This window comes from Oncorhynchus mykiss, chromosome 12 (assembly GCF_057628025.1).
Source record: "Oncorhynchus mykiss isolate SJ-2025 chromosome 12, ASM5762802v1, whole genome shotgun sequence".
In the NCBI taxonomy this organism is placed as follows: domain Eukaryota; kingdom Metazoa; phylum Chordata; class Actinopteri; order Salmoniformes; family Salmonidae; genus Oncorhynchus; species Oncorhynchus mykiss.
Genome location: NC_143033.1, coordinates 45,550,689 through 45,565,200, shown reverse-complemented (window position 1 = coordinate 45,565,200; position 14,512 = coordinate 45,550,689). Strand labels below are relative to the sequence as shown.

The 14,512-nt window shown below is 41.4% G+C and overlaps 1 protein-coding gene across 1 annotated transcript in view; it reads right to left on the bottom strand.

Moving 5' to 3' along the window:
• The window catches only part of LOC110537665 (remodeling and spacing factor 1), a 50,256-nt gene extending 36,389 nt beyond the window's left edge, over positions 1-13,867 (bottom strand). Inside the window, exon 1 of the mRNA XM_021623878.3 lies at positions 13,422-13,867. Within this exon, the coding sequence (XP_021479553.2) occupies positions 13,422-13,572 (151 nt within the window). The 5' untranslated portion in view covers positions 13,573-13,867. The remainder of the gene's footprint in view (positions 1-13,421) is intronic.
• Between the last annotated feature and the right edge of the window lie 645 nt (positions 13,868-14,512).

The following is a 14,512-nucleotide window of genomic DNA, read 5'->3' as shown; positions in this document are numbered from 1 at the left end:
AATTTTAACCATCTTCCCTGTCCCTGCTGAAGAAAAGCAGGCCCAAACCATGATGCTGCCACCACCATGTTTGACAGTGGGGATGGTGTGTTCAGCTGTGTTGCTTTTACGCCAAACATAACGTTTTGCATTGTTGCCAAAAAGTTCAATTTTGGTTTCATCTGACCAGAGCACCTTCTTCCACATGTTTGGTGTGTCTCCCAGGTGGCTTGTGGCAAACTTTAACCGACACTTTTGATGGATATCTTTAAGAAATGGCTTTCTTCTTGCCACTCTTCCATAAAGGCCAGATTTGTGCAATATACGACTGATTGTTGTCCTATGGACAGCGTCTCCCACCTCAGCTGTAGATCTCTGCAGTTCATCCAGAGTGATCATGGGCCTCTTGGCTGCATCTCTGATCAGTCTTCTCCTTGTATGAGCTGAAAGTTTAGAGGGACGGCCAGGTCTTGGTAGATTTGCAGTGGTCTGATACTCCTTCCATTTCAATATTATCGCTTGCACAGTGCTCCTTGGGATGTTTAAAGCTTGGGAAATCGTTTTGTATCCAAATCCGGCTTTAAACTTCTTCACAACAGTATCTCGGACCTGCCTGGTGTGTTCCTTGTTCTTCATGATGCTCTCTGCGCTTTTAACGGACCTCTGAGACTATCACAGTGCAGGTGCATTTATACGGAGACTTGATTACACACAGGTGGATTGTATTTATCATCATTAGTCATTTAGGTCAACATTGGATCATTCAGAGATCCTCACTGAACTTCTGGAGTGAGTTTGCTGCACTGAAAGTAAAGGGGCTGAATAATTTTGCACGCCCAATTTTTCAGTTTTTGATTTGTTAAAAAAAGTTTGAAATATCCAATAAATGTCGTTCCACTTCATGATTGTGTCCCACTTGTTGTTGATTCTTCACAAAAAAATACAGTTTTATATCTTTATGTTTGAAGCCTGAAATGTGGCAAAAGGTCGCAAAGTTCAAGGGGGCCGAATACTTTCGCAAGGCACTGTATATATATATATACACACACACAGTGGGGAGAACAAGTATTTGATGCACTGCCGATGTTGCAGGTTTTCAGCCATGCCTCCTTGCCCGTCCAACATTTCCTTATCTCCCACCCCTTCTAATGTGACTAGCCCAAACACTCCTCCCTATTTTTCCCCTGCCCCGCTACAAAGTTTCTCCCTGCAGGCGGGCACTGAGTCCGAGGTGCTAAAGGGGAGCCCCTATCAATGCCAAGTCTACAGTGGGGAGAACAAGTATTTGATAACCTGCAAAATCGGCAGTGTTTCCTACTTACAAAGCATGTCTGTACACTTCAACTGTGAGAGACAGAATCTACAACAAAAATCCAGAAAATCACATTGTATGATTTTTAAGTAATTAATTAGCATTTTACTGCATGACATAAGTATTTGATACATCAGAAAAGCAGAACTTAATATTTGGTACAGAAACCTTTCTGTCGATGGGGCTGTCGATGGGCAATAAGGACTTTCAGCTCCCTCCAAATATTTTCTATTGGGTTCAGGTCTGGAGACTGGCTAGACTACTCCAGGACCTTAAGATGCTTCTTACGGAGCCACTCCTTAGTTTCCCTGGCTGTGTGTTTCGGGTCATTGTCATGCTGGAAGATCCAGCCACGACCCATCTTCAATGCTCTTACTGAGAGAAGGAGGTTGTTGGCCAAGATCTCGCGATACATGGCCCCATCCATCCTCCCCTCAATACGGTGCAGTCGTCCCGTCCCTTTTGCAGAAAAGCATCCCCAAAGAATGATGTTTCCACCTCCATGCTTCACGGTTGGGATCGTGTTCTTGGGGTTGTACTCATCCTTCTTCCTCCAAAAACAGCGAGTGGAGTTTAGACCAAAAAGCTCTATTTTTGTCTCATCCGACCACATGATCTTATCCCATTCCTCCTCTGGATCATCCAGATGGTCATTGGCAACCTTCAGACTGGCCTGGACATGCGCCGGCTTGAGCAGGGGGACCTTGCGTGCACTGCAGGATTTTAATCCATGACCACGTAGTGTGTTACTAATGGTTCTTTGAGACTGTGGTCCCAGCTCTCTTCAGGTCATTGACCAGGTCCTGCCGTGTAGTTCTGGGCTGATCCCTCACCTTCCTCATGATCATTGATGCAAGATCTCACCTCGTGGGGCATGGAGCCCCAGACCGAGGGTGATTTACCGTCATCTTGAACTTCTTCCATTTTCTAATAATTGCGCCAACAGTTGTTTCCTTCTCACCAAGCTGCTTGCCTATTGTCCTGTAGCCCATCCCAGCCTTGTTCAGGTCTACAATTTTAAACCTGACGTCCTTACACAGCTCTCTGGTCTTGGCCATTGTGGAGAGGTTGGAGTCTGTTTGATTAAGTGTGTGGACAGGTGTCTTTTATACAGGTAACGAGTTCAAACAGGTGCAATTAATACAAGTAATGAGTGGAGAACAGGATGGCTTCTTAAAGAAAAACGAACAGATCCGTGAGAGACAGAATTCTTACTGGTTGGTAGGTGATCAAATACTTATGTCATGCAATAAAATGCAAATTAATTACTTCATACAATGTGATTTTCTGGATTTTTATTTTAGATTCCATCTCTCACAGTTGAAGTGTACCTACGACAAAAAATTAGACCTCTACCTGCTTTGTAAATACTTCCGGCGCCGACAGAGATGGCCGCCTCGATTCGCGTTCCTAGGAAACTATGCAGTTTTTAGTTTTTTTACGTGTTATTTCTTACATTGGTACCCCAGGTAATCTTAGGTTTCATTACATACAGTCGGGAAGAACTACTGAATATAAGAGCAACGTCAATTCACCATCAGTACGACCAGGAATATGACTTTCACCCAGAACAACGGAATGGATCCCAGCCTGCGACCCAAAACAAAGACGTTGTAAAAGAGGGAAACAAAGCTGTCTTCTGGTCAGGCTCCGGAGACGGGCACATCTTCTCACCAATGTCCAGTCTCTTGACAACAAGGTTGATGAAATCCGAGCAAGGGTAGCATTCCAGAGGGACATCAGAGACTAATGTTCTTTGCTTCACGGAAACATGGCTCACTCGAGACGCTAACGGAATCGGTGCAGCCAGCTGGTTTCTTCACGCATAGCGCCGACAGAAACAAACATCTTTCTGGTAAGAAGAGGGGCGGGGGCGTATGCCTTATGGTTAACGAGACGTGGTGTGGTCACAACAACATACAGTGGGGCAAAAAAAGTATTTAGTATTTAGCCACCAATTGTGCAAGTTCTCCCACTTAAAAAGACGAGGCCTGCAATTTTCATCATAGGTACACTTCAACTATGACAGACAAAATTAGAAAAAAAAAATCCAGAAAAATCACATTGTAGGATTTTTAATGAACTTATTTGCAAATTATGGTGGAAAATAAGTATTTGGTCAATAACAAAAGTTTCTCAATACTTTGTTATATAATTATATACCCTTTGTTGGCAATGACAGAGGTCAAACGTTTTCTGTAAGTCTTCACAAGGTTCTCACACACGGTTGCTGGTATTTTGGCCCATTCCTCCATGCAGATCTCCTCTAGAGCAGAGATGTTTTGAGGCTGTTGCTGGGCAACACGGACTTTCAACTCCCTCCAAATATTTTCGATTGGGTTGAGATCTGGAGACTGGCTAGACTACTCCAGGACCTTGAAATGCTTCTTACGAAGCCACTCCTTCGTTGCCCGGGCGGTGTGTTTGGGATCATTGTCACGCTGAAAGACCCAGCCACGTTTCATCTTCAATGCCCTTGCTGATGGAAGGAGGTTTTCACTCAAAATCTCACGATACATGGCCCCATTCATTCTTTCCTTTACACGGATCAGTCGCCCTGGTCCCTTTGCAGAAAAACAGCCCCAAAGCATGATGTTTCCACGCCCATGCTTCACAGTAGGTATGGTGTTCTTTGGATGCAACTCAATATTCTTTGTCCTCCAAACACGACGAGTTGAGTTTTTACCAAAAAGTTATATTTTGGTTTCATTTGACATTCTCCCAATCTTCTTCTGGATCATCCAAATGCTCTCTAGCAAACTTCAGACGGGCCTGGACATGTACTGGCTTAAGCAGGGGGACACGTCTGGCACTGCAGGATTTGAGTCCCTGGCGGCGTAGTGTGTTACTGATGGTAGGCTTTGTTACTTTGGTCCCAGCTCTCTGCAGGTCATTCACTAGGTCCTCCCGTGTGGTTCTGGGATTTTTGCTCACCGTTCTTGTGATCATTTTGACCCCACGGGGTGAGATCTTGTGTGGAGCCCCAGATCGAGGGAGATTATCAGTGGTCTTGTATGTCTTCCATTTCCTAATAATTGCTCCCACAGTTGATTTCTTCAAACCAAGCTGCTTACCGATTGCACATTCAGTCTTCCCAGCCTGGTGCAGGTCTACAATTTTGTTTCTGGTGTCCTTTGACAGGTCTTTGGTCTTGGCCATAGTGGAGTTTGGAGTGTGACTGTTTGAGGTTGTGGACAGCTGTCTTTTATACTGATAACAAGTTCAAACAGGTGCCATTAATACAGGTAACGAGTGGAGGACAGAGGAGCCTCTTAAAGAAGAAGTTACAGGTCTGTGAGAGCCAGAAATCTTGCTTGTTTGTAGGTGAGCAAATACTTATTTTCCTACATAATTTGCAAATAAATTCATTTAATGTGATTTTCTGGATTTTTTTCCTCATTTTGTCTGTCATAGTTGAAGTGTACCTATGATAAAGATGAGAGGCCTGTAATTTTCAAGTGGGAGAACTTGCACAATTGGTGGCTGACTAAATACTTTTTTGCCCCACTGTATATTTTTAAGGCCCCCACATATGAGGCCCTCACATGTACCACTCGAGGCATAATAAAAAAATACTCATCGGTTTAAGCTTGAGATATGTTCTTTTGCATGGGCTCCGTCTCAATCCATCACATCTGGCAATGTTGACCTTCCACATCTGAGGTGGAAGGCGACCGAGCTACAGCAGTGTTTGTCAGACCAGGAGACATCCAGAATACAGGTCTTCTCACGAAAACATCTGTAGCGTCAGAGCACACTATTATGACCCCTCTATGGAAAGATGAGAACCTCACGAACACGATGTTCTCCATTTTGCTCTACCCCCACAAGAGTCACGGGACTCGTCTGAAGGTAACCTGATAACATACGAAAAATAAATGGAAGTGAACAGGGCATTTCCATGTAAAATATATATGGGTAGTTATACTGTAAAATAACACATTTCAGGTGCTGCTGATAATAGTGCCACCGACACCGAGGCAACGGACATGTGTAGCCCATGTACGGTGCCTATAGAAAGTCTACACCCTCTTGAAGTTTTTTCACATTTGTTGCGTTACAAAATAGGATTTAAATGGATATTCATTTTACAGTCATCGATCTACACAAAATATTCCATAATTTCAAAGTGAAAAGAAAATTATATTATTAAAATGTGATTAATAAAAATGGAATAAAAAGTAGTTGCATAAGTATTCACCCCTTTTGTTTAGGCAAGCATAAGTTAGTTCAGAAGTCGAATTTGGCGAAACAAATCACATAGGTTATACGGATTCACTGTTTGAAATAATTGGTGGTTGACATGATTTTTGAATGACTACACCTTCCTCTGTCCCACATACATACATACATACATACATACATACATACATACATACATACATCTGTAAGGTCCATCAAGTACTAATTTTCAATCACAGATTCAACTACAAAAGACGAGGTGCTTTTTAAAAGCCTCAAAGCAGGGCAGTGATTGGTAGATAGTTAATAAATCAGACATTGAACAGATCTTTAAGCATGGTCAAGTTCATAATTATGCTATGGATGATGTATTGAAACACCCAGACACTTCAAAGATGTAGTTGTCCTTGAGGCCAACTACAGAATTAAATGGCTGTGATGGGAGACAACTGAGGATGGATCAACAACATTGTAGTAACTCCACAATAATTACCTAAATTACAGAGGAGATACAAATACACATAATAAAAATATTCCAAAACATGCATGTGTAAAGTAATACTGGGGAAAAAAACAGCAAAGTTACACACTTCTTGGCATAAATCTAAAGCATTATGTTTGGGTGAATTCCAACACTGATTTTCAAGCATGGTAGTGGCTGTGTCATGGTATAGGTATACTTGACATTGGCAAAGACTGGAAAGTTTTTCAGGAAAAAAAAAAACGGGATGGAGCTAAGCACAGGCAAAATCATGGAGGAAAACCTGCTTCAGTGTGCTTTCCACCAGACACTGGGAGATGAATTCACCTTTCAGCAGGACAATAAACCTACAACACGAAGCCAAGTCTACACTGGAGTTACTTACCAAGAAGACATTGAATGTTCCTGAGTGGCTAAATTAACATTTTGACTTAAATCTGCTTGAAAATCTATGGCATGATTTGAAAATTGCTGTCTAGCCATAATCCAACACCTTGACAGAACGTGAACATTTTTAAAAATAATTATGGGCAAATATTATCTCTGGTGTGGCCACCAGCTGCATTAACCTGTTTGGGATAGGGGGCAGTATTTTCAAGTCTGGATGAAAAGCGTGCCCAAAGTAAACTGCCTGCTACTCAAGCCCAGAAGCTAGGATATGCATATAATTTTTACATTTGGATAGAAAACACTAACGTTTCTAAAACTGTTAAAATAATGTTTGTGAGTATAACATAACTTATTTGGCAGGCAAAACCCCTGAAACCCCCAGAAAAAAAAAACACTTGGTGACTTTTCTATTGATTTGCTATGGGGAACTAGCTTATGAGGCACCTGGTTGCAGTTCCTATGGCTTCCACTAGATGTCAATAGTCTTTAGAAATTGGTTGATGTTTTTCCTTTGAGAAATTAAGAAGTACGGCTGTTCAGAATGAGTGTCAAGCCAAGTGTACTCTTTTGTTTGGTGCGCGCTCCACGTTAATTTTATCCACTATTGAACACAGTATATTCCGTCTTAAATTGTATCGATTATTTACGTTTAGGACACCTAAAGTTGGATTAGGAAAGTTGTTTGAAATGTTTGGACCAAGTTTACAGGTAACTTATTAGATAATTTGTAGTCATGTTGGGCGAGTTGGAACCGGTGTTTTCCTGAATCAAACGCGCCAAATAAATTGACATTTTGGGGATAAAAAAAAAGGATGACTTTATTGAACAAAAGGACCATTTGTGATGTTTCTGGGACATATTGGAGTGCCAACAGAAGATCTTCAAAGGTAAGGCATGAATTACATCGTTATTTCTGACTTTCATGTCACACCTGCTTGGTTGAAATATGATTTTCATGTGTTTGTATGGTGGAGTGCTGTCCTCAGATAATCGCATGGTTTGCTTTCGCCATAAAGCCTTTTTGAAATCTGACACGGTAGCTGGATTAACAAGAAGTTAAGCTTTATTTTGGTGTACTGCACTTGTGCAATTGTCCGCTAGCAGAACGTCTAGCCGTAACAGGTTAACTTCTTTGGGATAGGGGACAACATTTTCAGTTTTGGATGAATAGCGTGCCCAGAATAAAACTGCCTCCTACTCAGTCCCAGATGCTAATATATGCATATTATTATTAGTATTGTATAGAAAACACTGAAGTTTCTAAAACTATTTGAATGATGTCTGTGAGTATAACTGAACTCATATGGCAGGCAAAAATCTGGGGAAAAATCCAAACAGGAAGTGGGAAATCTGAGGCTTGTAGTTTTTGAACTCAGCCCCTATCGAATTCACAGTGGGATATGGGTTATGTTGCACTTCCTAAGGCTTCCACTAGATGTCAACCGTCTTTAGAACGTTGTTTCAGGCTTCTCCTGTGAAGGGGGGCCGGATGGGAGCGGTTTGACTAAGGGGACTGCCAGCAGCCTTGTTCTCAGTCACGTGCATTTCACATGAGAGGTATCTCTCGTTCCATTGCTTTTCTACAGACAATGGAATTCTCCAGTTGGGACATTATTAAACATTTATGATAAAAACATCCTAAAGATTGATTCTATACTTAGTTTGACAAGTTTCTTCGACCTGTAATATAACATTTTGAACTTTGTCCAACTGGACCTTTTGGATTTGTTTACCAAACGCCGTAACAAAAGAAGCTGTTTGGACATGAATGATGGACATTATCGAACAAAACAAACATTTATTGTGGATCTGCGATTCCTGGTGAGTGCATTCTGATGAAGATCATCAAAAGGTAAGTGAATATTTATAATGCTATTTATGACTAATGTTCACTGCGCAACATGGCGGATATTTATTTTGGCTGGTTTGGGCTCTGAGCACCATACTCAAATTATGCTTTTTCCTTCAAGTTTAAAAAAAATCTGACACAGCGGTTGCATTAAGGAGAAGTGTATCAAAAGTTCCATGCATATCTCTTGAATTTTCATCAACATTTGAGTATTTCCGTGAATTCATGTGGCTCTCTGCAATTTCACTGCATGTTTTTGTGTGTGGATTTTTGGGAATTATCTTTGAAAGACAGGGTCCTGAAAAAGGGACGTTTTTTTTTTGTTGCTGAGTTTAGCTAGCAAGCTAGTCAATGTTAGCGTGGGTGCTTGACTGCTGTTATGTCAGAACGCTTGGATCAACCCTACTTTTTGGCCAGAGCATCCAGTGTGCACTCCGAGAGCGAAACACTCAATTTACGAATGGACAATCTGACAACAGTTTATTTACACCCAGTGCAAAATCTTGCACACCAGTAGAGGTCGACCGATTAATCAAACTTGCCGATTAATTAGAGCCGATTTCAAGTAATCGGAAACCTCTAATCTTTATTTAACTAGGCAATTCAGTTAAGAACACATTCTTATTTTCAATGACGGCCTAGGAACGGTGGGTTAACTACCTCGTTCAGGGGCAGAATGACAGATTTTTACCTTGTCAGCTCGGGGGATTCAATCTTGCAACCTTACAGTTAACAAGTCCAATGCTCTAACCACCTGATTACATTGCACTCCACGAGGAGACTGCCTGTTACGCGAATGCAGTAAGCCAAGGTAAGTTTCTAGCTAGCATTAAACTTCTTATAAAAAACAATCACTAGTTAAACTAGTAATATCATCAACAATGTGTAGTTATCTATCCATGCGGTGCGTATCGTTGCTCCAATGTGTACCCAACCATAAACATCAATGCTTTACTTAAAATCAATACACAGAAGTATATATTTTTTAAACCTGCATATTTAGCTAAAAGAAATCCAGGTTAGCAGGCAATATTAAACAGGTGAAATTGTGTCACTTCTCTTGCATTCATTGCACGCAGAGTCAGTGTATATGCAACAGTTTGGCCTACCTAATTTGCCAGAATTGTACGTAATTATGACATAACATTGAAGGTTGTGCAATGTAACAGGAATGTTTAGACTAATGGATGCCACCCGTTAGATAAAATACAGAACGGTTCCGTATATCACTGAAAGAATAAATGCCTTGTTTTCAGGATGATAGTTTCCGTATTCGACCATATTAATGACCGAAGGCACGCATTTCTGTGTATTATTATGTTATAATTAAGTCTATGATTTGATAAGAGCAGTCTGACTTAGCGATGGTAGGCAGCAGCAGGCTCGTAAGCATTCATTCAAACAGCACTTTCGTGAGATTGCCAGCAGCTGTTTATGACTGCAAGCCTATCAACTCCCGAGATTAGGCTGGTGTAACCGATGTGAAATGGTTAGCTAATTAGTGGGGTGCGCTCGAATAGCGTTTCAAACGTCACTCGCTCTGAGACTTGGGAGTGGTTGTTCCCCTTGCTCTGCATGGGTAACGCTACTTCGAGTGTGGCTGTTGTCGTTGTGTTCCTGGTTTGAGCCCAGGTAGGAGCGAGGAGAGGGACGGAAGCTATACAGTTACACTGGCAATATTAAAGTGCCTATAAGAACATCCAATAGTCACAGGTTAATGAAATACAAATGCTATAGAGAGAAATAGTCCTATAATAACTACAACCTAAAAAAACTTCTTCCCTGGGAATATTGAAGATTCATGTTAAAAGGAACCACCAGCTTTCATATGTTCTCATGTTCTGAGCAAGGAACTTAAACGTTAGCTTTCTTACATGGCACATATTGCACTTCCACTTTCTTCTCCAACACTTTGTTTTGGCATTATTTAAACCAGACTGAACATGTTTCATTATTTATTTGAGGATAAATTGATTTTTATTGATGTATTATATTAAGTTAAAATAAGTGTTCATTCAGTATTGTTGTAATTGTCATTATTACAAATAAATTATTATTATTTTTAAAATTGTCCGATTAACCGGAATCTGCTTTTTTGGTCCTCCAATAATCGACGTTGAAAATTCATAATCAGTCGACCTCTACTCCAGATTAAATTTACGAACACACACGTAGTATAAACTAACCTTTAATGTTGAAATCTTTGGTTGTTTAGTACATAGCCGCAGATGGGAAATGTGCCATTTTGTCAAAGGTGAGGTTACAAGTTTATCAACTTTCAATGCAGAATTACTTTCACATTGTTCCTCAACTGAAGTGTATGAGATAGCTAGAAAATGTTGATTCTCTACTTTTATCCAATGTAAAACACCATTTCAAGACCAAATCAAGCCGGTCGGTCACAGGTGTGCAAAGCTGTTCTGAGACCCAAGAAGACTCACAGCTGTAATTGCTGCCAAGGGTGTTTCTACCATGTACTGACTCATGGGGGTGAGTACTTAGCTAATCAAGGTATATACACTGCTCAAAAAAATGAAGGAAACACTTAAACAACATAATGTAACTCCAAGTCAATCACTCTTCTGTGAAATCAAACTGTCAACTTAGGAAGCAACACTGATTGACAATACATTTCACATGCTGTTGTGCAAATGGAATAGACAACAGGTGGAAATTATAGGCAATTAGCAAGACACCCCCAATAAAGGAGTGGTTCTGCAGGTGGTGACCACAGACCACTTCTCAGTTCCTATGCTTCCTGGCTGATGTTTTGGTCACTTTTAAATGCTGGCGGTGCTTTCACTCTAGTGGTAGCATGAGACGGAGTCTACAACACACATAAGTGGCTCAGGTAGTGCAGCTCATCCAGGCAGGCACATCAATGCGAGCTGTGGCAAGAAGGTTTGCTGTGTGTCAGTGTAGTGTCCAGAGCATGGAGGCGCTACCAGGAGACAGGCCAGTACATCAGGAGACGTGGAGGAGGCCGAAGGAGGGCAACAACCCAGCAGCAGGACCGCTACCTCCGCCTTTGTGCAAGGAGGAGCACTGCCAGAGCCCTGCAAAATTACCTCCAGCAGGCCACAAATGTGCATGTGTCTGCTCAAACGGTCAGAAACAGACTCCATGAGGGTGGTATGAGGGCCCGACGTTCACAGGTGGGGATTGTGCTTACAGCCCAACACCGTGCAGGACGTTTGGCATTTGCCAGAGAACACCAAGATTGGCAAATTCCCCACTGGCGCCCTGTGCTCTTCACAGATGAAAGCAGGTTCACACTGAGCACGTGACAGACGTGACAGTCTGGAGACGCCGTGGAGAATGTTCTGCTGCCTGCAACATCCTCCAGCATGACCGGTTTGGCGGTGGGTCAGTCATGGTGTGGGGTGGCATTTCTTTGGGGGGCCGCACCGCCCTCCATGTGCTCACCAGAGGTAGCCTGACTGCCATTAGGTACCGAGATGAGATCTTCAGACCCCTTGTGAGACCATATGCTGGTGCGGTTGGCCCTGGGTTCCCCCTAATGCAAGACAATGCTAGACCTCATGTGGCTGGAATGTGTCAGCAGTTCCTGCAAGAGGAAGGCATTGATGCTATGGACTGGTCCGCCCGTTCCCCAGACCTGAATCCAATTAAGCACATCTGGGACATCATGTCTCGCTCCATCCACCAACGCCACATTGCACCACAGACGGTCCAGTAGTTGGCGGATGCTTTAGTCCAGGTCTGGGAGGAGATCCCTCAGGAGACCATCCGCCACCTCATCAGGAGCATGCCCAGGCGTTGTAGGGAGGTCATACAGGCACGTGGAGGCCACACACACTACAGAGCCTCATTTTGACTTGTTTTAAAGACATTGCATCAAAGTTGGATCAGCCTGTAGTGTGGTTTTCCACTTTAATTCTGAGTGTGACTCCAAATCCAGACCTCGATGGGTTGATAGATTTCATTTCCATTGATATTTTTTGTGTGATTTTGTCAGCACATTCAACTATGTAAAGAAAAGTATTTAATAAGAATATTTAATTCATTCAGATCTAGGATGTGTTATTTTAGTGTTCCCTTTATTGTTTTGAGCAGTGTAGTTTATTTTCTTCATTAATCTTTAAAAAATATATATAGAGAGAATTGTTTTACTTAAGAGTAATGTGTAGATCGTTGACAATAAAATACAATTAAATCCATTTGAATTCCACTTTAACAATAAAATGAAGAAATAGACTTTCTATAGGCACTATCTGATGCGGTCTGCCCAAAAAGATTTTGGCATCAGATACATGGTACAGTTACAGATACAGTAAGACAGAGTGGCGATGTTTCAATCACTCTGATGCTTTCTCCAATGAGATAGTTTCAGTCACTTGTGAATTGAAGGAAAGTTGGCAATTGTTCAGATGCTAGAATTATTTTGGGATTAATGTACTATGGTAACATTTTTTCTCTCAGCAAATAACTTCAAAAAGTGACTGGTTCATGGCACATTAAAAGCTAATACATTTTTACAGTTAAATTACTCTTCCTTATAAATGAAAACAATTGGGGGGGGGGGGGGGGTGCTCTGCCCAGGACCTCCAAATCACTACTACATCGGACCCAAATATGTTTTTTTATTTGAAGCATCGAAATCATACATTTGTATTTTTATTTTAAACCTAACCATTAAGATTTGTTGACAATTTGGACTTTGTGGCTACTATACAAGCTAATTGGAACTTAATTACTGAACGAGTCCATTGAGCAGGAAGACCAGGTGTGCGCGTGCGCAATACAGCGCGAGCGAACCACAGCAAAAATATTACTTAACGGTAAATACAAATGGACAATTGTCCGTATCACAACATACGTCATAACCCGAAGAACAGGTGTGCCCCATACTTTCAAATGTTAACAGCAATTAATCTTTGTGCAAAAGCTCAAAGCAGTTTCTGTAGGATGTGATATCGTGCAATTCGGTCCATGGCAGATAAAGGCTGGAAAATCCAATCATTTTAAAATCAGCAAATTACACCGAAGTCTTTCAGTCTTTGAAAAGTTCGGAGTTAAACTGTGCAAAAACAAAGTATCTGACTCACCGGGGATCTTTCGTATGAATTTGGGACAGCAAAAATGCATAGAAAACGTTTGGAAAACACACAATAACAACTAGCTAGCTGGGACAAACGACACAGAACACTATGCAATGGTGTGGAGTCGCACGTCCCCCACAGCAGCTCGCGCTTTTCAAACTATACCTGAAGATGTGTCTTGGAGATATCTCTCCAACTGCGGAAATGTGAGCTCCGGTAGATCCAGCAAAGCTCCATAACGCTCTAGAAAAGAGCATATCACGGCGTAGCTTGGGCACAAATCGGAGAAACCCACCGATGGAGCCGAGGCAGCCATCTTTTCCAATGGTGGAGCAGCAGACTCGAAAAGCTCGGAGGACCAATGATTGCCCACAATTCACCGCGAAAAAGAAAATAGCAGCCCAGAGGTCTTTGCGGTAAAAAGTAAAATTACTAATGTAAAGAGTATGCGCGGGGAATGATCCTTCAGTGATAATTTAGGCACTGATGAAGGTGTTAACAGTTTCACATTCTTCCATAGTTAGGCAATTTAGCCCCAAAGAAATACATGGTAAGTCTGCCATACAGTGGCTCGGACGCAGCTGCCATTTTGTAGCTTGAATAACTTCTACAATGTGATACACTGCCTGCCTATTGACAAGTATCAATTCATCCACTTATAACGCCACGAACAATCAATCAGTGGGGATAAAAGTACCGGAGCACCATAGAAAATGGCAAAAAAAAAAATGAAAGTCACCAAGTAAAATACTACTCGAGTTAGTCTAAAAGTATTTGCTTTTAAATATACTTATGTATCAAAAGTAAACGTATAAATAAATTTCAAATACCTTATAAAAAGCACACCAGATGGCATCGTCTTTTTTTTTTTTTTTTTTTACAGATAGCCAGGGGCATGCTCCAACACTCAGGAATAATTGAAAACAAAGTATGTCTTTAGTGAGATAAGGGGCAGTAGGGATGTTATCTTGATAAATGTGTGATTTAGGCAATTTTCCTGACCTGCTAAGCATTCAAAATTCAACGAGTACTTTTGGGTGTCAGGGAAAACGTATGGAGCAAAAAGTACGTTATTTTCTTTAGGAATGTAGTTAAGTAAAAGTTGTCAAAAAATAAATAGTGAAGTACAGATAAAAAAAAAATACTTCGTTTTTTGGGATAACTTATTTGTCCGTTGGATGAGTCTCCACAGCAAAAATATAATTTTGGGAAAACTATAGAATTATAGATTCAAAGCTTAACCACCATGCAAAGCT